Source organism: Colletotrichum aenigma (assembly GCF_013390185.1).
Source record: "Colletotrichum aenigma strain Cg56 chromosome Unknown KSG_Cg56_contig01, whole genome shotgun sequence".
NCBI classification, from domain to species: Eukaryota; Fungi; Ascomycota; class Sordariomycetes; order Glomerellales; family Glomerellaceae; genus Colletotrichum; species Colletotrichum aenigma.
This window is the reverse complement of record NW_023500907.1, coordinates 4,922,111-4,946,439: the sequence shown is the minus strand read 5'-3', so window position 1 is coordinate 4,946,439 and position 24,329 is coordinate 4,922,111. Positions and strand designations below refer to the sequence as shown.

The window sequence follows — 24,329 nt, the reverse complement described above, 5'->3', positions numbered from 1 at the left end:
GAATGGTACAGATAAATGCCATTGAGTTCTCTGCCCCGGGTTTCAAACCGAGTCGCCGCTTGAGAAGGTTGAGCACGCGACCATTTCAATCAAGTGGTCCAACGATTCAATTCGATCTTCGAGGATAGAGCCAAAGAAGCCACGTAAAGTCTGATATTTGGGTACTAATCTTAGATATTTGCAGGCATAAAGTTGCATTCGATTGCGGTTCCCAGGACTGAGGGATCGGCAGGACCTGGGACTGCCGCGCTGAAAGGTGCTGGTGTCGAGTGACTGTCAATTAGCAGAAGGAGTGTGATGCCTCGCGGGTTATTTTCCGTCACAAGGAGAATTTGCTACGAAGGGAGCAAACCCTTCTTCCTTCAGCTGGCTTCGTCTCGTCGATCTGGTCGACGCAAAGATCGAGATGAAATTGATTTTCACTTATAATACGACGTTCTGGCCGACGTTTTGAGAAAGTACGCAGTGAACCCTTTTTGGCGGTCACCCAAGAACTTCAGTTCCGTTGATGGGGACAATGGCAACAACACCACAAGCTGTTTACTTGGGACCTTTCACTTCAAGTGACCTGATTCTTGAATCAAGTTCCATTCTTGCAGTTGGAATTTCGTTGAAAAATAATTACCATCATCTCTGAAAGCGACTGGGAACGTGAAGGTGACCGTCAGAAAGTTCAGAGCTGAGCTGGAGAGGACCGCAAGCTACCTCTAAAATCTATCTTTTCCCCCTGCAAGCAATCAAATATCTCGCGGTAAGCTACGAGTTTGATATGCGCAATCAGTCATGCAATGGGTTGGGAGTAGGTCGCTGAAGGTCCAGTGAGCCCGTTGTACCGTGGTTGCTGGGCACCCTGCCCTCTTGGCATCGTATACCGACCCAGGTGAATAAGTAGACAGGCGAGCTGGCTGGATGAGTATTCGATCAGGACTTCTTTGGTGTGAGGCGCCCTCTTCTTGTCCTGCCGCTCCTTGTGCCGTTCTGCTCTCCCACGTGGCTCGCTACCCTTCCTCGACCGCCCACCCGCCTTTGACCTTTTCCTTCTCCTGTCGCGATCCCACAAAAAACAAACCCTTCTCTTCTTCTTCCACCCACCACGACAGCTTCGCGCAAACGCTCGACAACTTTCATTCGCCACCAAAGGTACGAAAATATCTTCCCGAGAGATCACAAACTCCTCTTCCTCCTCATCCCATCTAACTAACTTTCACCAGCACTTTGCGTCTCTTTCGTTCATCTCTTTTCCAACACTCATTCTACAATTCAGTCTCAAGGTACGTCGACAAGATCTTCAATCTCACGACCTCTCCTGCTTCTCACTTTACCCTCAAAACCCTTGGGGCAGCTTCTCAGCCTCGAAAACCCCTTCTTCTGAGGTCTCCTCATCCTCACGATTTTTCCCATATTCAAATTACCCTCCCAGCTCCCAGAAGCACATTTGCCTTGTTTTCTCCCTTTCCACTCAACAGCTCAATTGAGCACCTCATCTCTGCCCACTCTCTCCCCATACCACCCGTTCTTTGTGGCAGACCAGTCTGAGCAAGAGACGAAAAACTCACTCCCTCCTTGCGCCTTCCTTCTTCGATCTGTTTCCCAGAAGCGAGCGCACAAGTTTGTTTTTTTCTTCTCACCTTTATTGACGCGCCTCTACCCACTTCCTCCTTCTCACCTTATTCCTCTCACCAACACCTTCACTCTTCCATCGCCATCTCAACTTTCTTTTCCCTTCACCACCCACTCACCACGCCGTCCCTCATCCAGACTCCCACGTTCTCTAGAACAGAAGCTGTGAGTATCACCAACTTTGCCGCGTTATTTTTGCTTCGCGCCTTTTTCTCTCCTTCTCCCTATCGCTCTCCCCTAATCTCAGCCTTTGGAGGTCTCGCTTCACAAACTCACTTCTTTCGATCCATCAACAATCAACTAACATAAAACAGACAGTCATTCATTACAAACACCGATCGTCAGCAGCATCTTCAAGATGATGGACAGTAAGTTCTTTCAAAAAAAAAAAAAAAAAAATCTCACAATCTGGTTTTTCGCATTCTGACCACCTGAACAGACGGCAAGCATCGTCACAGCGGCTACTACGCTGAGGACGAGCTCTTGGAGATCAACGATGGCTCCATCACTCGCTCCACTAAGTGGAAGGATGACTGGGCTGCTTACCGCAAGTCGAGTTTCTGCTTCCTGGCCTATGTCTTCCTGATGGGTCTCTGCGTTCTCTCGGCCGTTGTTGGCATTTCCTACGTCGGTAAGTTCATACTCAGCTCGTCTCAAGTTCTGCTCAGCTTTTCTAACACTTGAGCCAGCCATCCGCAACGAGATCCAGAGCAAGAACGCTGCCGACCAGGCTCAGGCTGCTGCCATCGTCCCCCGCTTCCCTGTCATGAACTTCCACGCTGGATCCTACAACGGCACCCACTACTCGCTCAACCACACCCTCACCGCTGTCTCTACCGGTATCTCAACTGATGTCTTGACCTCAACTGCTGTTCACTGCCCTGAGGAGACCGAGACCACCATTCAGCCCGCCAACATGACTTCCGTGGAGTCCACGACTACCATCAAGAAGACCCGCACCCAGACTCGCACTCACGAGCAGTCTCAGGGCACCACCGTGTCTTCTGCCTTGGGCGTCACCGGCACCCAGTCTGCTACCCAGTAAGCTCAACCCTACACTCTCATTATTCGCAGTCTTCTGACGTTTTTCCTAGGTCCGTCGATGTCATCACCGAGTTCATCACCACCTCTGTGACCAAGACCGCGATCCAGACTGCCTCTGCTTCCTCCATGAGCGTCTCTGAGTCCACCTCTCAGTCCACCTCTGAGAAGTCCAGCATGTCCAGCTCTCAGGCCCAGAAGCCTTCCGTCGAGGTCTCTTCCGTCCTGGTTACCAAGACACAGACCGTCGTTGTGACTTCCGTGAAGCAGGTTACTTCCACGATTGAGGAAGCTGTGGTCACCACGACTTACACCCCCACTTCCATTCTCGTCTCGACCGTCTACGTCACCTCACAGCCCCTCGCCACCTCGACTCAGGAGGCCCAGTGCTCCATGGACGACCACACCGTCTACGTCACCGTCACCAAGACCGCTGAGCCCAGCTCCTCAGCCTCTTCCACTTCTTCTTCCCTGACCAAGACAAAGACCAAGACCGTCTCCCCCTCTCCTTCATCTGTCTCCGCCTCCAAGGCCACCGACACCGTTCTGATCACCTACACCGTCACCATCGACAGCTTCAAGCCTACCAGCATGAGCTCGTCTTCCGGCGCTGTCAGCGAGACCACTACGTCCGTCACCTCCGAGGCCAAGAAGACCTCCACAGTGGTCGTGAGACACACCAAGACAATCTTCGAGACCGTTGTCGACGGCACCACTGTCGCTTACAGCACCACCGTCTCCTCTGCCCTTCCCCACGCCGCCTCTTCCGAGGTCAGCCAGGGCACCGGTGATGCGACCACGACAGTCACTGACATTGTCACCGAGACTCACCGCGCATCTGCTTCCTCTGATGCCACCACCACCGTGACCTCCTCTCTCATTGTCTCCCCCTTCAGCTCCACCTCCACCGTCAAGAAGACCAAGTCCATTGAGACCACGATCGTGCTCACCGATCGCGCCACTCAGACTGTCACTGTCGGCGGCATGGAGACTGTCACCGTCTACCCCACGCTGTCCCCCGTCCTCAACACCACCTCATCTTCCGTCGAGGTCGTCACCGAGGTCGACATCAGCACCCTCACCGTCACCGTCTCAGGCGAGGTCCAGACCTCCACGGTTGGCGTCCCCAAGAACGCTACCGCCACCCTCACCCTGAGCAAGACGGACGTGGTCACGACCGCCCTCTCCACCATCACGGGCGTGTCCAACACCACCACCCTGACCAACCCCACCCCGGAGGTCACCATCAACACCACGGTCTACATCACCGGCTCCCCTGTGAAGTACACCAAGACCGAGGGTGTTGAGCTGCCCCCCTACCCCACGGGCGCCAACGGCACCATTGTCACTCACCCCGCTGGCCCTGTCAAGCCCAGCCAGCCTGCCACCACCACCGCTCCCGTCTTCTCCTCTGCTGAGAAGCGCGCCGAGCCTGGTGTGGTCTTTGGTGCCGCCCTCGACCGCACCCAGATGAACTGCCAGACTTGCCTGGTCCTGTTCGTCCTGGCCCTGCTGGTCCTCTTCTAATCTTTCACTTCTCCTGCTTTTTCTTTTTCTTGCCATCACTCTCTCATTCTCGTAACGCACTGCACACCTGACCGGAACCCTTCACGGGATCCAGTCACACGCTGCCCTGCCTGCCCGCAATGCCGATGACAAAAGAACACAAAAAGCACTTTTACTTTCACACTGTTGCACTGCACAACAGCACGAACGTTACGGAAAGGAATGATTAACGCAATGATGATGAATTGATACCCCCAACAAAAGGATTTGGGAACCCAGGTTTACGAGAACAGAAAGGGAAAAAATCGGGCTTTGTACGATGCGCGAAGGACTTGGTCAAAAGGGATTCATTTGGGAAACCACGACAGGAAACTTCTTGGTCTTTTGGCCGCTTAGGGTAGTTTGGTTGGGGTAATCCGGTGGATTTGATTTGGCTTCAGGACCATTGCTCAATACAAGACGATTAGCTATTACTTGTCCACTCCTCTCTCGTGATGTCTTCGCATGCATGTGTCGCGCCTCAAATGATCAAATCGCTTGCATTCATTCATCCTCACCGTCTAAAATTCTATAATAATTCTATCATTCCATCAAATCTTTTCTAGTTGTGCGCAACCTTCAGAATCCGTTGCTCCATCTCCTCGAACGCGCCCACGATCGGCTGGTACTTCTGGAATACCCCGTCCTTGAACCCGTCGTCGACCTTCTGGATCGCACCCTCCTCCTTCCACCGCTTGCCGATGAGCTCGTCGAAGCTCTCCCCCTCGCTCCTCTCCAGCGCCCACACCGCCTTGTACGCCCCGCCGAGCGCGCACGCGTTGCCCCCGACGTCGAGCTTGTACACCCCGTCGCACCCGCCGAGCACGTCGCCCATCACCCTCGCGATCGCCGGGTTGAGCGAGCCGCCGCCGACCAGGTAGATCCGGCGCGGCTGTGCGGGGAGGCCGTCCTTGGGGCTGTGCACGAGGTTCTGGCTGCGCAGCCGCATCGACAGCGCCTGGCTCTCGACGATGATGCGCGGGTCCGTCTCCTTGCTCCACTGCGCGGCGGCCTCCTCGAGCGAGCTGCCGTCCTGGTTGGCCGTGTACCGCCACGTGCCGGCCTTGATGTTGGGCACGATCTCGGGGAGGTCAAAGTAGAGCCCCAGCTTTGCCTTGTCGTCGGCCGAGCGGACGTCGAGCGGCGGGGTGTCGAGAACGGCCTTGTTGAAGCTGGCCCAGGGGTCGCCGCCGTCGGCCTTGGGCAGCGCGTCGCGCACGCTCTCGCGCGCGAGGCCGCCGTTCTTGTAGCACAGCATGAACATGTACTGGCCCGGCGTGCAGGGGTGGTTGAAGAAGTGGTACGCGGCGTCGGGCTTGTACACGGGGGTGACCATGAGGAAGGTGGACGAGGTGCCGAGGGAGACGATGGCGTCCATCGGGCGCAGTGGCAGGGCGAGGATGGTGGCCGGGTTGTCGCCGGTGAAGGGGGCGACCTGGCAGTCCTTGCTGAAGCCGTAGCGCTGGACAAAGTAAGCCGCGATGGAGCCCATGGAGCCGCCGCCGTCGTGGCGCGGCTCGCCGAGCTTGGAGCGCAGGTCCGCGACGCCGGACTTGCCGCCGGCGGTGAGCTCGAGGAGGGGCTCGCTCCAGCTGCCGGCGGAGATGTCCCAGAGGTTCATGCCGCAGACGTCGGAGATGTCGATGGGCGCGACGGTGCCGAGGAGAACGGAGGCGAGGAACGAGGACACGAGGGAGACGCGGGAGGTGGCGGCGTACATCTCGGGGAGCTTCTGGCGAAGACGCATGATTTGGGTGCCGGTGAAGCGCTGCGGTTGGTCAGTGTCTATCACGTAAATGCGGTGAGAGAGGGGCGTACGTGGTGAGCGGCGCTGCCTGTGACTTCGGCGAGTCTCTGTGCCGTCTCGAACTGGGCGTCGAACTTGTCACACTGCGATTGCGTGCTGTGGTCTTGCCAGTTGGGGGCGTACGGGTGCGAGAAGGCTGCCTCGAGCTGCTCAACAAGAGGCTTGTTGGCCTTGAGCCCGCCGAGGAGCTTCTCGGCATCGTGGCTCCAGTAGGTGCTGCCGTGCTGCTGGCACGAACCGCTGATGCCCTTGATGCGGTCCATGGGAGTCTTCTTGCTGAGGCGATCGAGGACAAGGTCGATTGCCTCGAGGAACATGGCGACGGGGGCGTAGACCTCGCCCTCGGCCTCGTTCGTTAGAACACCCTTCTTCAGGCCATACTGCTTGCCGAAGTCAGCATCGAAGTCGACCTTGGCCTCGGAGACGACTGTGAGGTCAGACTGGACGACGATGGCTGTTCGGTCGTCAGCATCGTGAGTCGAATGATGATGGTGGAGTGAGATGGCAACTGATGCATGAACTGACCCTTGAGCTGTTGGGTTGATAGATCGAACCCGAGATACAGGGGACCGGCACTCATGACGACGGCAGACGAGAAGATCGTACACTCTTTTGGGTATCAAAATCTGTCTGATATGATGCAATTCGAATCACATAAAAGCTCTGAGAGACAGAAAGGGGGAAAAACACGATGCAACCCGGATATTTGGGAAAGTTGACCGCTGCCCACCACCTTACATCACTCTACGTGGGGAGTGGACATGGAGGGGCAGCTCGGGACAGGTTGCACGGTATCAGCCTTGTGGCAATTCAGGCTAAAACCGGATTGGCCAATCGTAGATTTTGTGCCTCTTTGCGACGCATACGCGCACCAATGACATCTCGATGGCTTGGCAAAAAGCCAAGACAGCCTTGTCCCCCGGCTCGGGGGTCGGGGGCAGCTTAACCCGCGTGCGATGCGCACCTTAGATTTCAGATCGCAGTCCCCGCATGCCGGCCCAAGGATTGATAGGTCGGGATGAAGCGAGTAATTAGGTTGCAGGAATGGGCAGAGTGTGTGCCGGCGGCACAGCGCGAGACACGGCTGTATGCAAGGTGACAGGCTAAGACAATTGATTCTGTTATTGGCAAGGAGAGACACAAGCTCTCCGGATGACGGGCCTAAATGCTGGCCTAAATGCTGGCCTTTTGCTAACCCCCCTGAACGCCGCCCAGATGCATCGCATACTTGAGAGGACCCTCCAAGTATGCTCTTCTAAAACATCCCCTATATGCCACAAAAAACAGGTAAAAAACAAGACGGTGGCTATTCCACGCTTCCGGATAGTGTAAGGGAACCAAGGGTATCTCATCGTGAATGGCAAGCTCATCCTCCCGAATGTACAACTAGGGACGTCGGCCGCTTAGTGGTGCTTGTGGTGACCGTTGCCGTTGGCCTCGGTGGTCTCCTCCTCGGGCTTGTCCATGTTGGCCTCGCCGGGAATGAACTCGTCAAACTTGGGCGCGATCTCAGCCTCCTTCGGGACGTAGCGGACCTTGATCCTCCGAACTCCACGCACGCTAGAGCCGACTTGGGTGCGGACGGTCTCCTCGACGGCGCGGACGTGCTCGACCGTCCAGGCTCCCGGAACAGCCAATTCAATGTCGACGAGGTAGTTCTGGCCGGACTTGACACCAGAAATGTCCCTGACTTCGACCTCGTGGCCCTCGGTGACATCAGATAGGCTCCTAAGTGTGTGCTTCTCGACCGATTCCTTGACCTCGTCATCGATGCTACGGTCGGCCAGTTCGTACAGAGCGGACAGGGTATTCTCCGCGCCAGCCTTGATGACCAGGAGAGAAATCATGAGGCCACCGACAGGGTCCAACCAGGCAGCATCCCTGAAAAAGTTTGCGCCGAGAATAGCAAGCAGTGTAACAATTCCAGTCCAGCTGTCGACACGGTGGTGAACGGCGTTGGAGGCGAGGACAGATGACTTTCGTTCGACGGCGACTTTCATTGCTGCAAAATCTTAGTTAGACACGTTGCTTATGTTTGCTCACTCAACAGGGGTTTGGGTGACACCTACTTGCTTGGTACAGCCACTCCTTGATCGCCACGGTGCCGAGAGCCAACCAGGCCGCGTGCAGGCTGGGGCCAGAGTGGTCGTGGTGATGGCTGTGGCCGTGGGAGTGAGCGTGGGCGATGGCCTCAGCGGCCGCCGCGGGATCCAGGAAGAGGTGGGCGTGGAGAGTCAGCAAGCTGCTCCAACACATGAACAGGCCGCCGCCCAGAAGCATGCTGGAGACTCCCAAAGAACCCAAGCTCTCAATCTTGCCGAAACCAGTGGGGAAGCCAGCGGTAGGGGGCTTCAGACTCCAGGAGACGGTGGCCAGCGTCAGGATGTCAGAGGCCAGATCCGTCAGACTGTGCCAGGCGTCAGCGACCATTGCCTGGGAGCCGAAGGCGTAGCCGCCGGCGCCCTTTGCAATGGCCATGCCGAGGTTGGAGTAGAGGCCGATGCGGGTGATGCGGACGCCGGCATCGTTCTTGTTGCTTGAGGTCAGGTAGACGTTGTCGTGACCGTGATGGTGGTGGTGGTGGCCATGGCCGTGGGAGTGGCCGCCGGAGCTGTGTCGTGTCTGAGTCTGCATGACGGTGGTGGGAGGTGCGGTGGTGGTTGTGGTGGTTGTAGTTGTAGAAGACATGATTGCGGTCTGTGTGAGGATGGGGAAAGAAGTACTGGTAGTGGCCGGTAACCTTGAGCGCAAGCGGAGGCGGGCGGCGTTGGGGGTTAAGTAAGGATCGCAGGGAGAGGCGGCCGGGCTGGATGTTTGATAGACGCGCACGCGGCGCAGGTTTGGGAGATGTGGCCTAAAGGGGGTACCGGTAACAAAATCGAGGCAAGATGAACGGAGGAGGGCGTGTACGGCGGAGGCAGACGGCCCTGCGGCGCGTCCAGGCCCAGATCGCATTCCCATCCCAATGCCCATCCCCATGCTTCTTTTGCGCGTCCCTGTGCCGGTGCCAGTGGAAGCTTCAGACCGGGACGTCACACTCACACTCAGCCCGGATAGGCGGCGGAGCAGACCCGTCGGCGGGCGCTTGGACGGGGGAGACATGTAGGTACGGTACGGCAAGGTACGGTAAGGGTACGCGAGGCACAAGTGACAAGGCACGAGGCTAGAGGCCGGGAGTACCAGGAATAGGATGGGGGGAGGGGACGAATGATGGGATGGCTAATTGCAAGCAGCGGCGGCAGCAGGCAAGGGACGCGTACATGACAAGCAGCCCAGTACGGATCGAATAGATGGGGAGCGCGGCGACGGGAGTGGTGGGAGTGATTTGGATGGTGGTGTACGGAGCCAGAGGTACTGGGTAAGGTAGGTAACGTAAGGCAAGGTACGGAGGGGAGGGGGGAAGGGAAGCCGAAGGCGAGGGAGAAGGTTGCGGGAGAGGCCTTGGGCCTCGGCGGTGGACTTGTGGCTAGGCTGTGCAGCGGAAGAGAGCGAGAGGATGTGGGAGGAAAGTGACACGGCAGGGTTTGAAGCTGAGAGTTGTCGTTGATGTTGCTGCCGTTGACTGACAGTCATGCAAGAGGTACGGTGCAGTCAGGGCAGGTCAAGGTCGGATCAGTTCAGTTCAGTCCGGCCACGGCGGGTGTTCGATCTGATGTCCCCGACTCTCTCGGGCTGCAGTCGCTTGGCCTCGCCGCGGTCGCAGTGCGCAGAAGTGGATGCAGTGCGGGTTGCAGGGCGACAACACAGGCAATGAATGGGCAGAAAGAGGCAGGGCAGGGCCGGCTCGGCGGGACAGGATAGGACAGGATGGGACCTATGGGATGGGTCGCTGATGCTAACCTACCTAAGCTAAAGATGGCATCCGTTCCTGACGAGGATGGGGTCTGTAACCGTACTCTGTAAGGTAGTGTACATCGCAGCGGTATCCGTAGGTAGACCACAAGACGGGAAAGGCGATGATAGAGTGGATGCAGCATGGCATGGCCCTGGCCAGTTGAATTGGATTGATTGATTTGCTACTATGCCTGTCCCTAATTACAGTTGTACACGTTACCGCCGCATACAAAGTAAAGTAAAGTACTGGGCAACGTAACGACTCAAGCTCACCAATGGAAGTGTGTGCAAATTTCTTCCAAACCAAAACTTGAATTTTCTTTTACAACTGGCCCTGCACCTCCTGCAGTGGCCCTGGGCAACTGGCGACGACATGCGTCAGCAGCGCCCACTATTGACAACGGAGCCCGGCGGGATGCTGCAATTAGCCATTGGGATCTCCAGCTGCGCGAACCAACTCTGGTTAAAGCGGATGAAGCGTACGCAACTCAAACAGACGGACGGAACCAACCCTCCAGGAGCCTCAAGCCATCACCTCCGGCCTGCCGAAAGAGGATGCCGGACGACTGTAGAGGCACATGAGGTGACAACCGGACGCATGCTATCGGACAGGCAGGTGACAGACAGCCCCTTGAGTCGCAGATAGTTGCTGTCCTGGCTCTGAGTTGCCAATTGCGAATGTGACCAGTGCCAAGTTGCCAATGAATACCCTCTCGCCTCTCCATTGCAACGGAATCTCTCTGATTTGCTGCAAGGCGCCTCGCATGGTCCGTGCCAAGGCCTCTACCACAGTGCAGTGTCCTTCACAACACTGCAGGTGGTGTCTTCACTGCGAGACCTCGGGCAAGCCACACCAGCTTTGTCATCGTGTGGGGTGACAGCGGGCCCCCTTGAGGCTGGGACCCCCGAATCATGACGAATCGACGATAGAGATGAGATCGCCCCTTGGACTCAACATGAGATGAGCCCGTCGCAACGCTTCCGTTTACCAATACACGCGTCTGACACCTGCCCTCGAAATTCTCCTCCCGTCCCTTGTTTGCTGCTATTCTTAAACCCACCCCCGGGCATATCACGTCCACATCACAACCCTCTCTTCCTTTAATTCAACCCCTTTCTGGTCTTCTCCTTCCTCTCACAGCCTTAGCCTCCACGTCGCCCGGCGCCATCCCACCTCACGATCCATTTCCCTCCCACATTCCGGCAGCCTTACGCAACACCCCACCACAAAGCCTCGCCCCGATGCGCAAACCTCTTATGCGCATTCCCTACACGGAACTCTTGGCTCCTCCCACAGTCCGTCCAAGTAACGCAAACTCCATCCCTGGCGCTGTCGCGGCCCTCCAGAACTTCTTCACAGCTCCTCCGCCACAGGGGCTGCCGAGGTCGACCGTAGTCTTGACTGGGGCGGGCCTCTCCGTCTCCAGCGGCCTCGCCGACTACAGAGGGGTCAATGGCACCTACCGCGTGAACAAGACTTACCGTCCCATCTACTACCACGAGTTTCTCTCAAATCACGAAGCACGCAAGAGGTACTGGGCAAGAAGTTTCTTGGGATGGACGTCACTCCACAAGGCGTCCCCGAATCAGGGCCACTATGCCATCCGTGATCTTGGCCAGCTCGGTCTTATTCGCAGTGTCGTCACTCAGAATGTCGACTCGTTCCACTCAAAAGCTCATCCTGACATTCCAACTTTAGAGTTACACGGTTATCTGCGGTCCACTGTCTGTGTTACTTGCAGGAACGAATACCCCAGGGACACCTTCCAGGATGAGCTAGCGAGGCTCAACCCGGCTTGGGCGACCTTCCTCGCCGAAGCCTTGGCTTCCGGGGCTCTCGATACAGAGAATCCCGCGGAACGCAGGGCCAAGGGCATCCGGACCAATCCTGACGGAGACGTCGACCTGCCCGGCGCTCCTTACACCACCTTCCGATATCCTGCATGTCCGCATTGCCTGGCGCACCCACCCTCCACCCCCGAGGGTACTAGGCACGTCGTCGAGGTCGACCATGACGGTGCCTGGCACTCCTCCAGCTCTGCGGGCATCCTCAAGCCTGCGGTCGTCATGTTTGGCGAAAGCATCCCCCATGAGGTCAAGACGGCGGCGGAGGAGTCCATCGACGGGGCTGGCAAGCTGCTGATCCTCGGTACTTCGCTAGCCACGTACTCAGCTTGGCGGCTGGCCAAGCGGGCTCTTGATCGCGGCATGCCCATTGCAATCGTCAACACGGGAGGCGTCCGAGGAGAGGAGCATATCGCTGCGGTCCCGGACCCGGATCCGACAGGGGCACTTGGAGTCCGGACCGAAGTATCCACCGACGCCGTCCTTCCGGCACTGGTCGACCAGCTTCAGAAGCTCTCGGCGAGCGGTGCCTCCGCTCCCGCGGGAGGCGTAGCAGCCTTCAGGGAGAATCATGGTGTCTTCAAAGACATGCTTTCATAAGCCGCAAGATGTACAATCAAAAACGTCTCCGTTATGAATCTAGAAGAAGCTCGACATGCCTCGTGCCGGTGGCTTCGCAGCCTCAGAGACCCCTGTCGAATGCGATTTGGCTTCCTTTTCGGGCTTGCTCTTCACGCTCTCCGTCTGCCGTGACTTTTCCTGCTTCTTCTGTCGTGACACGTCTTCACGTTCAATCTCTCTCAGCACTGGTCGAATTCGTTAGCATTCGTGTAGTCTTCTCCGTGACAGGTCACATACTCTCTTCCCACTCCAACTCCTTCTGAGGGTCGCCCGTGCCAAGTGCCTCTTCCACGTCAACCTTCTCGCCACGCTGTATCTTCTCCACGACCTCTTTCAAGACCCCGATACGGACGTCAGCTTGGCGTGAGAAAGCTTCGAACGACTGCTTGCTCGACAGCATATTAATCGACATGGAACCGATCAAGAGAAATATGACAATGTAGAAGGTTGCTGGGTTCCATTCCTTCTTCTTCTTCGACTTGACCCGCTTGATCGACGGGTCGCCGGGGAGCTGCGGTTCGCGACGGAATGGTTTCGGGATCAGGCCCTTCCAGAAGTCGGACTGCGCAACCGTCGGCAGGGAGCTCGAGTGCCGCGCATGGAAGTAGACGGCTCGAGGGGCGGCATGCGCAATGGATGCGCTGCGTAGGCATGGAGCCGCGGCAATCAGCCGTTGTGTGGCAATTCGAGACATGTCGGCGGAGGGGTAATCAGAAAGATGAGTTAGAGGAAAGATCGATGCCCGCAGTGTGCTTCCGTCTCGTCTTGGAAGTTGGAAGTAAAAAAAGTTCCGGACCTGCAGTTGAAGGCCAAGTGGTCCGTGCACTAGCAGCTTCCTCAGCACGGACCAAACGGGATGGCGGTTGCCCCAGACAACGCCCCGGGGCATTGTTTAGCGAGATCTGCCAGACTGACAACTGCAGTGCACCCTTTGTGGATTTGCCATGAAGTCACACATCCAAATTGCTTCTCGAACAACAGCATTTCGCTCTTTTGGCCTACCCCTGGTCGTACTTTACGAATGAAGCTCGAGATTTCATGACGACATGCTTAGGACCAAAACGTATACGATTCGATGACTTCCCTACAAAGCAAAGCAGAAGCCGTCAAGGCGGCGGCGACATCAACCGCGACATGCACATCAGCAACCTCCGTGTTGCTCAAAGAACTTCTTGCGACTGAGACCGAAACAGCGTCGGCAACAACGAAGACAACATCACGAAATGCAAAGTCGACAACAACCACAAGAGGCAAGACCGCAGGAGCGGCACGAACCGCTGCCAACAAGAAGGAAGAATTGAGCCCAAAGGAAAAGGCAGCACTCGCGGCGCACATCGTCAACGTCGCGCTCAAGTCGCTCACCGAAGCTTCGAAGCCCGCACCGGCGGCCACACCCCCGACACCATGCCGACGACAGAACTCGGGCGAGGACCTTAGGAAGACCCCGAGCCGACGACATCTGAGACGATCAAACTCATTGCCGATGACGCCCATGCAACCGCGTTCGCTAAATCGGACATCGACCTCGCCCATGACTACCGTGAAGCCGGCGCCGAAGCCGACGACCACGTCTACACCACCGACGACATGCCTCGCGACGGTCGAGTGTTTGAGGGCTTCCTTCGCCTGCCTGAGAGCGCTGCACATTTCTGGAGCCGTGCCGCTTCCTGATTTGCAGCTGGAGAACGGCATGTCTTCTTTCATTGCTAAGCTTGTCGGCCTGGGGCTCCAGGAACATGCGCTGAAGGAATTGAATATCCTGAAGCGAAGGCTCGATGCGTTGGGGACTTCACCTAAGACCAAGCCCAAGGCAACCAAGGCAGCAGCCGCGGACACAAAAATCAAAGGACCTGCAGAGCTGTTGGACTTTGGTGATGCCAAATTTTCGGGCGCAACTCTGGGTGTCGTTATATCAACACAGATGCACATTTTGCGCCTGATATCTTTGGGCAAGAAAGCAGCAATCATCGAAGCAGCTAAGCCGTTCCTGACCTCCGCCTGCCCGACATCTCCCATGAATCTCCTTTTGGAATCCGCTAAAGAGTCTGCCCAAGCGAAAACGAAAGCGGCTCGGCAGTTGGATTTGCTCTCGCAGTTGCTTACCTCCCTGGCTCCCAGCGTCTCTAACAAGGACGACGACACAGCGAAGGACTCCCGGTTGAGCTGTTCTCCGGCCACCGCGTTGGAGTTTCAAGCAATTGCACTGGAGGCTCGCCTGCACTGGTGGCCCATGGCAGGCCACAAGGCCGACGTCAACAAGGACATCATGTCCCCGTTGTCGAGATGCCTCACCTCGTTTATTCGTAGATCTCAGTCAGACCTCGCCGGATCCTACCGTCGATCTCTCGATGTTTTCCAGCGCATCATGAAGATGGTTGACAGCCAACATCTGGAGCCAACTCTGTCATCGAAATCGCCGCTCGCCATCATCTACCAGGCTTTGGGTACCGCAGCTCAGGCTGCTCGGCTTTACAAAGACTCGGCCGACTGGATCTTGAAGATCAAGCAAACTTTGAACCCGGAGAGCGACTCAGCGGCGAAGTGCTGTGCTTACTCGGCGCAGCTCGTCGCTGTTTACGGCAAACAAGTGCCGCTCCCCGATCAGCAGCTTACAAAGGCCCTGACCGAGGTCATCGACGCACTCCAGGGCATGCTCAAAGGCGATTTCACAGAGCTTGAGGAACTAATGACCAACCTGTCGGCTGCTCGAAGGTCTTCAGTCGGAATATTATCAAGCAATAAGCAAGAGGTTTCCGAAGAGATCGTCGATCTGCTTAATAAGCTGATTCTCCAGTTCCCCCGATTCTCTGTTCGATGGCTCGGGAAAGCGCCGACAAGAGACTCAGCAGCCAAGGACCGTGTGCGCCACGAGCAGAGACGACAGATCCTTCTCAGCTCTGTCCCCCAAATCTTGGACTCGGCGTTCATGGTTGCGAAATCGCACATTGACAAGAACAAGATGACTTGGGAACTTCTCGACGGCCTTCTGCAGGAGTGCCTCATGTTGCTTGATTCTATGGGCGACATTAGTACTACCGGCTCAAAGACCAACGATGGCAATTCTGCGTACACTAAGATTTCCCATCTGTATTTCATGTTTTTCCACTGGTATCGACGTAACAACGAAAGCAAGCCTGGCGACAAGACGCCTCTGCGGGCTCTCCGACGATCCGTTGATTGCGTCAAGGACAGGCCATCCGAAGAGAAGGAGAAGGCACAGACTACAGCAAAGCTCGAATATTTTGCAGAGCTCTGTAAGCACGCGGGCCGCATTAACGATGCTCGAGATGCCCTCAAGCTCATCTGCACGAACATGGTCGAGGATGGTGTCCTGTCCGCGGTGGCCGCTTCCCTGTCGGAAAAGTCACCCGCGGTTGCCTGGGGCGCAAACGACAAGACAGAGGCCTTGTCACGGACGCTGGGTGCCATGGTCAAGCTCGACCAGTCTTGGAATGACTGGACCTTCTTCCTCGCAGATGTTGAGCGGGCGGCGGTCCTGGAGCGCATCATCCAACTCCTTCTATCCGACACATCGAACGAAACGAAATCGGATGATATCAAGGAGCCGGTCACTGAGGCTCTCTTGAGGATTTACTCCGTCGATCGCTTCCCGATTCGCCGACTCCGTACTTTGACGCAGCTTCTCACAATGGCCATTGGCGACCAGAACAAGTTTCAAGATCTCCGAGAGCAAACCGAGGCGGCCCTACAAGCATGCCGTTCGCAGGATCTTGCTGATGACAGTGGTTTGGCAACCTATGTTGCGGACCTTGAGGCCTCCCTGGCATCAACGGTAGCACTCGTAGAATCTCATTCCGAGTGGCGCACAAGCCATTTCGAGTGCCCGATCAACGCTTGGCGTGCTATTGTGACCGAGTGCTCCTCCAAGGACGATGTTCTCTCCAGAGTCAACGACGCCGAGGGACTTCTCAGACAGCTCGGTGCCATTGCCAACTTCGCGAGGCTCCGCGGCGAGGACGAGTTCCTGCTGTCGATTCTGACCTTATCAGCCAACCTCTCGCAAAAGCTATCCGATTCGTCCACAGACTTGCTGGTCCAGTCACACAGCGATCTCGCAGATCAATATACCCACCTGGGCTACTCTGACAAGGCCGAGGAAATCCTCAAAAAAGCCCAGGAGTTTGTGCAGTCCTCGAGCAGTGATCCTGACCTCGCGGCCGTTAATCTTTTCGTATCTTTTACCGAGCATCAACTGGCTAAGCAGAACTCTGCTGCCGCGTAAGTTACCCAATTCTTCATCGTATTGACGCGATTCTAACAGGGTATAGTCAAAAGATGCTTCTCCAGGGCCAAGCCGCTTTTGAAAAGTCCTCCTCGAGTCGCAGAGGCTCCCGACAACAGAGAAAGCTCCTGCTTGCCAGAGCCGCTTGCCTGTTTTCCCGCATCAAATGGGACCAAGGTGAATACCAGCATGCGCTGTTTCATGCCAAGACCAGCGTCCGTCTTCTGTACTCGGACTGGACGAAGCTGGAAGCTAGATGGCAAAGTGCACCGAAAGCAAGCTCGGCACAGGCGTCGCGGGAAGGCTCTCCCGACACAGATGATAGCATCATCAAGGGCGATGCTCCTGCCCGAATCGACTTGTCCGATGGACCGGATAGCTGGGCACTCGCCTGCGGTCTCCTGACAGCTATGCTGCATCTTTCGTCTGTCTACGCCCATCTGGGTATGTTCCAGGAGACGGTCTACTACGCAGAGAAGGCCCACCAAGTCGCCAACTCAACCAACGCCTCCATCTACAGAGCACAGGCAGCGAGCTGGATCGGTTCTGTGTGGCTCAAGGCAAGCAAACTCGACAAGAGTCTGGGGTATCTGAACGAAGCGAGGCAGCTCATGGCCACGGCTGTTAAGCCCACGCGTCAGGCTTTCCAGCTCGTCTGCGAGCTCAGTGCCTCTTTCGGAGAGATGAAAGACCATGAAAACGAACTGCTGCTCCTCGAGCTCGCAGAAGTCACCCTCGGAACCTTGAACACCAGCAATCAGGGTGCCATCACCGGAGTCAGCGCTGAGCAGGTTGTCCATAAGATGGCCAACCTCACGCTGAAGAGCGCTGCGGCGACAACGGCGACAACGGCCACTCGAAGAACACGGACGGCCAAGACCGCCGCTAAGACTACGACCAAGACAACTGCAGCGGCGAGAACTACGAAGCGCGCAACAGCCCCGAAAGCGAAGACGACTGCGCCATCCAAGGCTGTTGTCGTTGCGGATAATGGTCAAACGTCTGACTTGAAGGCATCCATGTTGATGTACAAGGCACTGGTCCACCTTAGCAAGGGCGACTGGGCGGGCGCATCAACACTTCTTGAGGAAGCCAAGCAGATGTCGACAAGTCTGCGGGAGTCTCTCCGTGTCCAGATTAGTGAAGCGACCTGTCTCATCGAGCAAGGCATCAAGCAGATGGAGGGCGACTCCGTCTTCTCCGTGGTCAAGGAGTCCACAATCTCCTACCCCTCGATTCACGCTGCATCCGACAAGAACACCACGGAAAAGACATCACCGGGCGGTCCCTCTCCCCGGAAGCCTCAGAGCCGGGCTATTTCTGCGGAGCGCAAAGCATCCAAAGAAAACGCCGCCTTTGTGGAGACTTTGGAGCAAGCCCAGGCACAGCTGATGGAAGCTCAGGCGGCCGCTGCTATTTCTGGCAACGGACATCTGGTTCATCGCATCTCAGCGTTGCTTCAAAGCACAGGCATCTTCTTGTCGGCCGCATCCCAAGGTGTTCCTAAAAATATCGGCAACTTTGGATACGCTGCCTGCTCTGTTGAGTTTGCACGAAACTTGACATGGAAACGGGAGCGAAGCACTGTGGCCACGGAGCAGCTCAACCCCAGCTTCAGCGAAACTGGTTGGCCGTTGGCCCTTCAAGTTGAAGACGACAGGCGAGCAAGCATCATGACTGCCGACGACATGACGAGGTTCCAGCGTGACTATGTCGACATCATTCCCGAGGCGTGGAGCGTCTTCTCTGTCTCGCTTAGCGATAACCGCAAGGATCTGTGCATCACGAAGTTACAAGCCGGCCAGAGCCCATTCGTCCTCCGATTGCCATTGGAACGTGTGGCCTCCAGAGACGGCGAAGAGGAGTTGTTCGACTTCCAGCGTGGTCATGAAGAGCTCATGGATATCATTAAGGCCACCAACGACAGCTGCCACAATGCGGGCGACTACACTGGAAAGGGAGCCAAGGCGGCCTGGTGGGCCCAGCGAGAGGACCTCGACAACAGATTCAAAGACCTTTTGGACAATGTCGAGCAGGTCTGGCTCGGCGGCTTCAAGGGCATCTTCTCTCAGCACCGCCATCGTCCCGAGCTCCTTGCCAAGTTCCAAAAGGCCTTTGCAAAGATTATGGACAAGCACCTGCCGTCTCGAAGGCAGGTACGTGGCAAGAAGACCACGAAGGCCCCCAAGGTTGCCTTGGAGCCTCGCATTCTCGACTTGTTCGTTGGCTTGGGAGACCCATCGACGACCTCGCCAGATAATGACATGGATGAGCCCCTTAACGACCTCCTCTACTTCGTCGTAGACATCCTCCAATTCCAAGGCGAGAGGAACGCTTACGACGAAATCGATTTCGACTCCATGGTTCTGGATACACTCGATGCTCTACAGACCTACCACACCGCGGCCAAGACCTCGGAATCCGAGGAAGGAGCGCACAGCATCCTGATCCTCGACAAGGCGCTCCATGCCTTCCCTTGGGAGTCCCTTCCGTGCATGGAGGGACTGGCATACTCACGTGTTCCCTCGCTCTCATGCCTTCGCCGATTGATCACGGAGCAGAGGGCTACTGAGGGCACCCACGGCGTTGATCACCACACAGTGTCACCCACTGGGGGCACGTACATACTCAACCCGGGTTCAGACCTCAAGAACACCCTCGCCACCTTTGAGAAGCCCCTGAAGACCCTCGGCGACTCCTGGAAGGGCATCGTCTCGCGTTGCCCGACAGAGGACGAGTTCGAGGGCGCCCTCAAGAGCTCAGACATTGTCCTCTACTTTGGCCACGGCAGCGGTGCGCAGTACATCCGCGGCAAGACCATTAGGAGGTTGGAGAAGTGCAAGGCGGCAGCGCTACTCATGGGCTGTAGCTCGGCGTCGCTCCAGAACGTCGGCGAGTACGAGTGCCACGGTCCCGTGTGGAATTACATGCTCGCAGGGTGTCCCGCCGTCGTGGGCACCCTCTGGGACGTGACGGACAAGGACATCGACCGGTATGCGGGCCGATTATTCGAGGAGTGGGGTCTGATGAAGAAGGGGACGTTTATTGATGAAAGCAAGCCTTCGGCCAAGGGCAAGGGCAAGGGCTTGTTCGCCGATAAGAAGGGCAAGGGCAGCAGCAAGAGAGAGGAGGAAGAAAGCCCGGAGCGCGAGGACGGCCGCGAGACGTCACTCGTCGAGGCCGTTGCTAAGGCTAGGGACGCCTGTCGGTTCAGGTACATAACAGCCGGCGCAGTGTGCGTGTACGGCATTCCCGTGTACATCAGCAGGGACAAGGCCAACGGCGCGTGAAGAGAGTGTATTGCTTTATATGGGGATCGGGCATGTTGGGGCTCTATTGAGCAAAGGGGTCTATTGTTTTTTACCTGTTCGGTTTAGCATTGCGTGGGAGTTGGACGGAAACTAGACATTCTGGACTGGGGATTCAGGGGCTAGAAAGGGGGCGCGGGTGTAGAAGTGTATAGCACGGGTTACGGGTACGCTTGATAATGAATGAAGAACAACGATATCATCAAAGTTTTTTCTCCTGGTCTACTTGGTTCCCCGAGAGGTGGTTCCCTGGACCTGTTGCCATGGTGAGCCGTTCAAATGGGAGGGGTGTGACCTGCCTTGCCATAATGCTTCGCAATATCGCTCCTCGTCTGGTGCGGAACGGGGTGAGGTTGTGTCTACACGGATGATGGGATCTTGAATAGGTCCGATTTTGGAGATTGGCCCGCGGGATATCCGCCATGTTTTCCCCGCCGTGCTATGCTGGCGTGGGCATGCTCCAAATGTTGATTGTGTTGCTCGCTGTATTCTTGGACAACTATATTCGTGCCCCTAGACGTGACCGAGTGCTCAGGGGAGTCTACCATCCGTCTGATGTTTCGAGGTTGGATCTCGGTCCATCGTGAGGCGGACATAGATCTGATTCTGGACGACAGCACTTGTACTCGTGGAAACGTCGAGAAGGACGGGTGGTCATCCTCTCTATTCTTGGCTACGGGACGGACGACGATGATGGATCCGAGAAGGGGAGGGTGCCCTTGTATCATGAGAGGCAGTGGAAGGAGCAGATTCGTGCTGCTATTGGGTCTTGCCGTGGGCACATAGACATCGTGGCTTTCTATTCCCGTCCTCCAGGAGTCACCATGAGTATGAGGTATACACATCGCCGCCCCAGCGCGGCGGCACCGACCACGACGACAAGCCTGCCTGTCTGCCTGCTTCGCTGGGGGCCTGACGGATGCGGTCTTGCTATTGGTTTTCTGGGTGGCAATGCGTACGACTCTATTTCTGTCATTGGGAAGAGCATCGTTCCTCCTTTGGACATGTCATCCGGACAACGTCGTGGTGAGAGGGGCACGAGGAAAGGAGGCTTTGATTCATCTCATCGTGTAAGTACGCTCCCCCGGCGGAGAGTGGCACAGCAGATTCAACTGAGACACGCATTCGAGATGAGATTGCAGCACGACGGCGAAGCGCGATGGGAGAGCCCAGGTATCCGGGCCGTCCAGTCTGGGATGCTTTGCACGAGGTGGGATGGCCATGTCGACGTCGGTATGAGCTTCCCCGACGACGCCCTGGAAAATTTGGGATGAGGCCGGCCGTGGTCCGTATCCCGTAGCACTCCGGAGCCATGGCCCTTTTTTTCCGGGATAGCAGCAGTCGTTTGTTGGGCGGGCAAAGAAGGGACAGTCATGTCTGCTTGGGGTTTTCTCTGATGTGCATTGTCTACAACACGAACACGACGACCGCTGCTGCTGATGCTGATCAGATGCCTGGATCGGTGCCGGCACGTTATTAGCAAGCAAGCCTCCTGGTCCTTTGATATCTTCATCGTCGATGGGGCGAGCCTCTTTTGTTTCCCTCATCTCCAGGGCTGCAGGCTCGCCAGCGACCAAAGGGCCCGAGTGGTGATGGGGCTAAGCTGTCTTCGGATCCAAGTCCGAAACGCGGGCACGACGAGGGACGAGGCTGCGCTGGTGGCCTGGCGCCTCTATTGCGCATCGATCTGATGAGCCAGTCGCCTTTCTTCTTTTGCACCTTTGCTCCGAAGCCTCCTTGCGCCGTTCCTTGGGGCCGTGTACTTGGTTTCCGCCCCGGGCAGCTGGTAGGGCAGGAATCTTGATGAGGTGCACTTGTCTCTCTTTTTTGGCGTCCCTAGTAGAGCGAGGCGTAGGGCGGTGGCTTTGTGGCGTTCGAGATGAAGAGCCAGTCGTATCTCAAGACGGACGGACGGAAGTGGGTCTGGTGCGGATTGGTCGACGGGGGACCTGCGGGGGACGGGGACACTGGATTGGTTCCGGTCGACTACCGGGGGGGAGGTGTGGGGCCGCGAATGAGGAGGGTGTGGGCACAGAATGTGTTTCCCTGGCTGGTAGCGAAACGTCGCATCTCCGTACAGTTAGGCACGGTGCCGACAGGGAGAAAGTGGATGCAATTCGACAGTGTGTGTGTGTGTGTGACTGCACCTGAGTGAGATGTCTAGGGGGGGGCTGAGTGGATTCTTCCTTGGGGTAAGGGCCACGAGATGGCAGGTGCACGCTTGAACACTCCCATATTGCACCGAGAAAACGCAGAAGATGCTTGCCCTTGAACGCCAGCAATTCGTTCTTCAGCTGGACGGTGTGAGGCAAGGTAGGCTCAAGATTTTTTTTGGGTTTCGGGACGAAGACCGTTTAGGATCATCCGTAAGGACTTAGTAAGGCTGGCTAAGGCCTCCTTCGTCTCTTCTCTTCCATCAAACCGAACGTTGTTCGCCCCCTCTGCGCACGTCCTCGATCCCCCTCTCTAGCGCCGCCTCCAACTGAGGACGACGTTGAATTTCGGTGGCGGGGCACTTCCCAGAGAACCATACCCGCCCTGTGATCCCTTCAATGTCTGCACCTCTCTGCCTGTGCTGACGAGAAGATGACGGGGGACACTCCTGTAAGTAGACAGCATCGGGGACCACTTTTGGCCTCCGGGAATGAGATCACCCGTCCCCAAAGTCAAAGTCATGCATGCAGCTTGACAACGACGTAGACACGGACGGAGACGGAGACGGAGACTACGGAGCGGCTAGTCTGGAACCTTGGTCCTCACTTCCGGGATGAGGTATGTGCCTTGGTGTCGTCCAGAGCATCGAGACGAGAAATCAACGCTCGTGCTATGAAACCGAGCTCAGGCACACTGGGCGTCTTATTCGTCGCTTCGTCTTTTCTTGCAAAGCGAAGCCATGTAAGTTGATCTCCTGTTGCGCCTTCGTGGGCGTTCCTGGCGACCGACATTCGATTATGGCCAGACGCCATTTGCTATATCGTTCAGGCTTGTCTTTGCGACTGACAGCTGCACCGTTCCGCGCGCGTCACGTTGCGCCAGGCAGCTTTTCTCCTTCACTCCCCCCCTGACGCGGATTTGACAGAACATCGTTACCCAAGACGAAGCTTTGAATTGTCCGTGTTGTCACGTCAACGTATTATGACACGAGCCGGCCCTTTTTGCGTCGTGGGAGGGTACATACACCTAAATCATTTTTGTGTAGCTCTACACTCACGTGTCAAACATATGCTTTGCGGGCGGGTCAAAGTTGGCCTTGAAGAATTGACGTGCAGTTGATGCACCGTCGCGTTCCTGGCATGCCGTAGTTCGGAGCTATGCGCAGATGTGGCTTTCGCTTGCGCAACTCGAGTGTGATCCGGTCGAGGCTGGCGGCGACCGGGCGGCGGCTGGCCCCTCTTCTTTCACGTCTTGTCCCGCCAGAGCCCGAAATCCTTCATCGGTTGCGCGGATGCTCGGCTGAGCTGCGTCTCTCTGAGGGTTCAGGGTTCATGACCGATGGCTGAAGGTCCACCACAGCCTAGACGTAAATGAGAATGGCTGGCCGTTTGAAGGCATCGTGGATAAGCATAGCAAGGGTGTCTTGATTGGCTGCCCGGGTCGCAGAGTCAGACAAGAAGCGACGGAGATCATCAGGCCGGGGTTCAAGGGAACATGACCCCCAGAGATACATCGCTCCATCCTGCGTGATCACACATGCTGCTGTATTTCTTGCTTAATGAACACAGGCTCAAGCAGCGGCACGCATGCTGCATGACCCGTGATGCACCCAAGCACCGGCGTGGAGCAGCGTGGCCGGGGAGGCAAAAGGCAACTGGGGGCGCGGGGGACGTATCTAAGCAGACGGCGAGACGAGATTTGCAGAAAAGCTCCGAGATACATGACTGATCTGTTTGATGAAATCAGCAATGTCACCTAAAAAGGGAGGGGGTGTGGCCAGATGGAACACGGGAGGACCAATACAGACTGGCGGTGTCGCCAGATTGATGGCCTTGGTGAGCTGGCCATGCGTGCCAATCCTCGACGACAGATGCTTTGCTATAGGTCACGGTCGACGTTGTAACGGCTGTGGGCGCGATGTCGAGGAGAGTTTGTCGCCATCAGCCTTCCGAAATGACGGACGGCGGTGACAGGTGAGCAAGCATATGGCTTGTTTGCTCAGAACCAGTCAACATCAACAACGGACGCGGAAAATCCCGCGGAAGCGCCGTCACCGGTGGCTTTCGTCAAACCGCATGCCGCCAATCTCGGTCGAATTGTGATGACAAGGCGTTAGGCACATAGGCCAGCATGAGCAAAGGCGACTTGACACCGCACGTCATTCTCGACATGATACCTTAGCAGAACGGAGTAAGGTCGAGAAAGGGCCAGAGGGCCACCGGAATCGACGTGGTCTTCCTGCGTGACTTGGTCGATGCTCTGGATCGCAATGACTGCGTCCAAGTAGCTGCGAAGCGCGGTCGAGCATCCA

The 24,329-nt window shown here is 56.6% G+C and overlaps 6 protein-coding genes across 6 annotated transcripts; 3 read left to right on the top strand and 3 right to left on the bottom strand.

Annotated features, from left to right (window-relative positions):
* Positions 1-1,978: 1,978 nt before the first annotated feature.
* CGCA056_v001298 (uncharacterized protein) lies at positions 1,979-4,188 on the top strand (the record flags this gene model as incomplete). Its single annotated transcript, XM_037316558.1, has 4 exons — positions 1,979-1,988; positions 2,060-2,251; positions 2,310-2,661; positions 2,715-4,188. The coding sequence occupies 4 exons, from the start codon at positions 1,979-1,981 to the stop codon at positions 4,186-4,188; spliced, it is 2,028 nt and encodes a 675-aa protein (XP_037184398.1).
* A 580-nt stretch (positions 4,189-4,768) lies between these two features.
* Positions 4,769-6,593, bottom strand: xkiA (putative D-xylulose kinase A; the record flags this gene model as incomplete). Its single annotated transcript, XM_037316557.1, has 3 exons — positions 4,769-5,974; positions 6,025-6,467; positions 6,539-6,593. The coding sequence occupies 3 exons, from the start codon at positions 6,591-6,593 to the stop codon at positions 4,769-4,771; spliced, it is 1,704 nt and encodes a 567-aa protein (XP_037184391.1).
* Positions 6,594-7,416: 823 nt separating this feature from the next.
* MMT2 (Mitochondrial metal transporter 2) lies at positions 7,417-8,701 on the bottom strand (the record flags this gene model as incomplete). Its single annotated transcript, XM_037316556.1, has 2 exons — positions 7,417-8,015; positions 8,083-8,701. 2 exons carry the CDS (start codon positions 8,699-8,701, stop codon positions 7,417-7,419), a joined length of 1,218 nt encoding a protein of 405 aa, XP_037184392.1.
* Positions 8,702-11,089: 2,388 nt separating this feature from the next.
* Positions 11,090-12,292, top strand: CGCA056_v001295 (NAD-dependent protein deacylase SIR4; the record flags this gene model as incomplete). The annotated part of the gene is made up of 1 exon (XM_037316555.1): positions 11,090-12,292. The coding sequence occupies one exon, from the start codon at positions 11,090-11,092 to the stop codon at positions 12,290-12,292; it is 1,203 nt and encodes a 400-aa protein (XP_037184389.1).
* A 39-nt stretch (positions 12,293-12,331) lies between these two features.
* Positions 12,332-13,007, bottom strand: CGCA056_v001294 (uncharacterized protein; the record flags this gene model as incomplete). The annotated part of the gene is made up of 2 exons (XM_037316554.1): positions 12,332-12,498; positions 12,551-13,007. 2 exons carry the CDS (start codon positions 13,005-13,007, stop codon positions 12,332-12,334), a joined length of 624 nt encoding a protein of 207 aa, XP_037184390.1.
* Positions 13,008-13,388: 381 nt separating this feature from the next.
* bimB (Separin) lies at positions 13,389-19,846 on the top strand (the record flags this gene model as incomplete). The annotated part of the gene is made up of 2 exons (XM_037316553.1): positions 13,389-16,552; positions 16,603-19,846. The coding sequence occupies 2 exons, from the start codon at positions 13,389-13,391 to the stop codon at positions 19,844-19,846; spliced, it is 6,408 nt and encodes a 2,135-aa protein (XP_037184395.1).
* Positions 19,847-24,329: the final 4,483 nt, after the last annotated feature.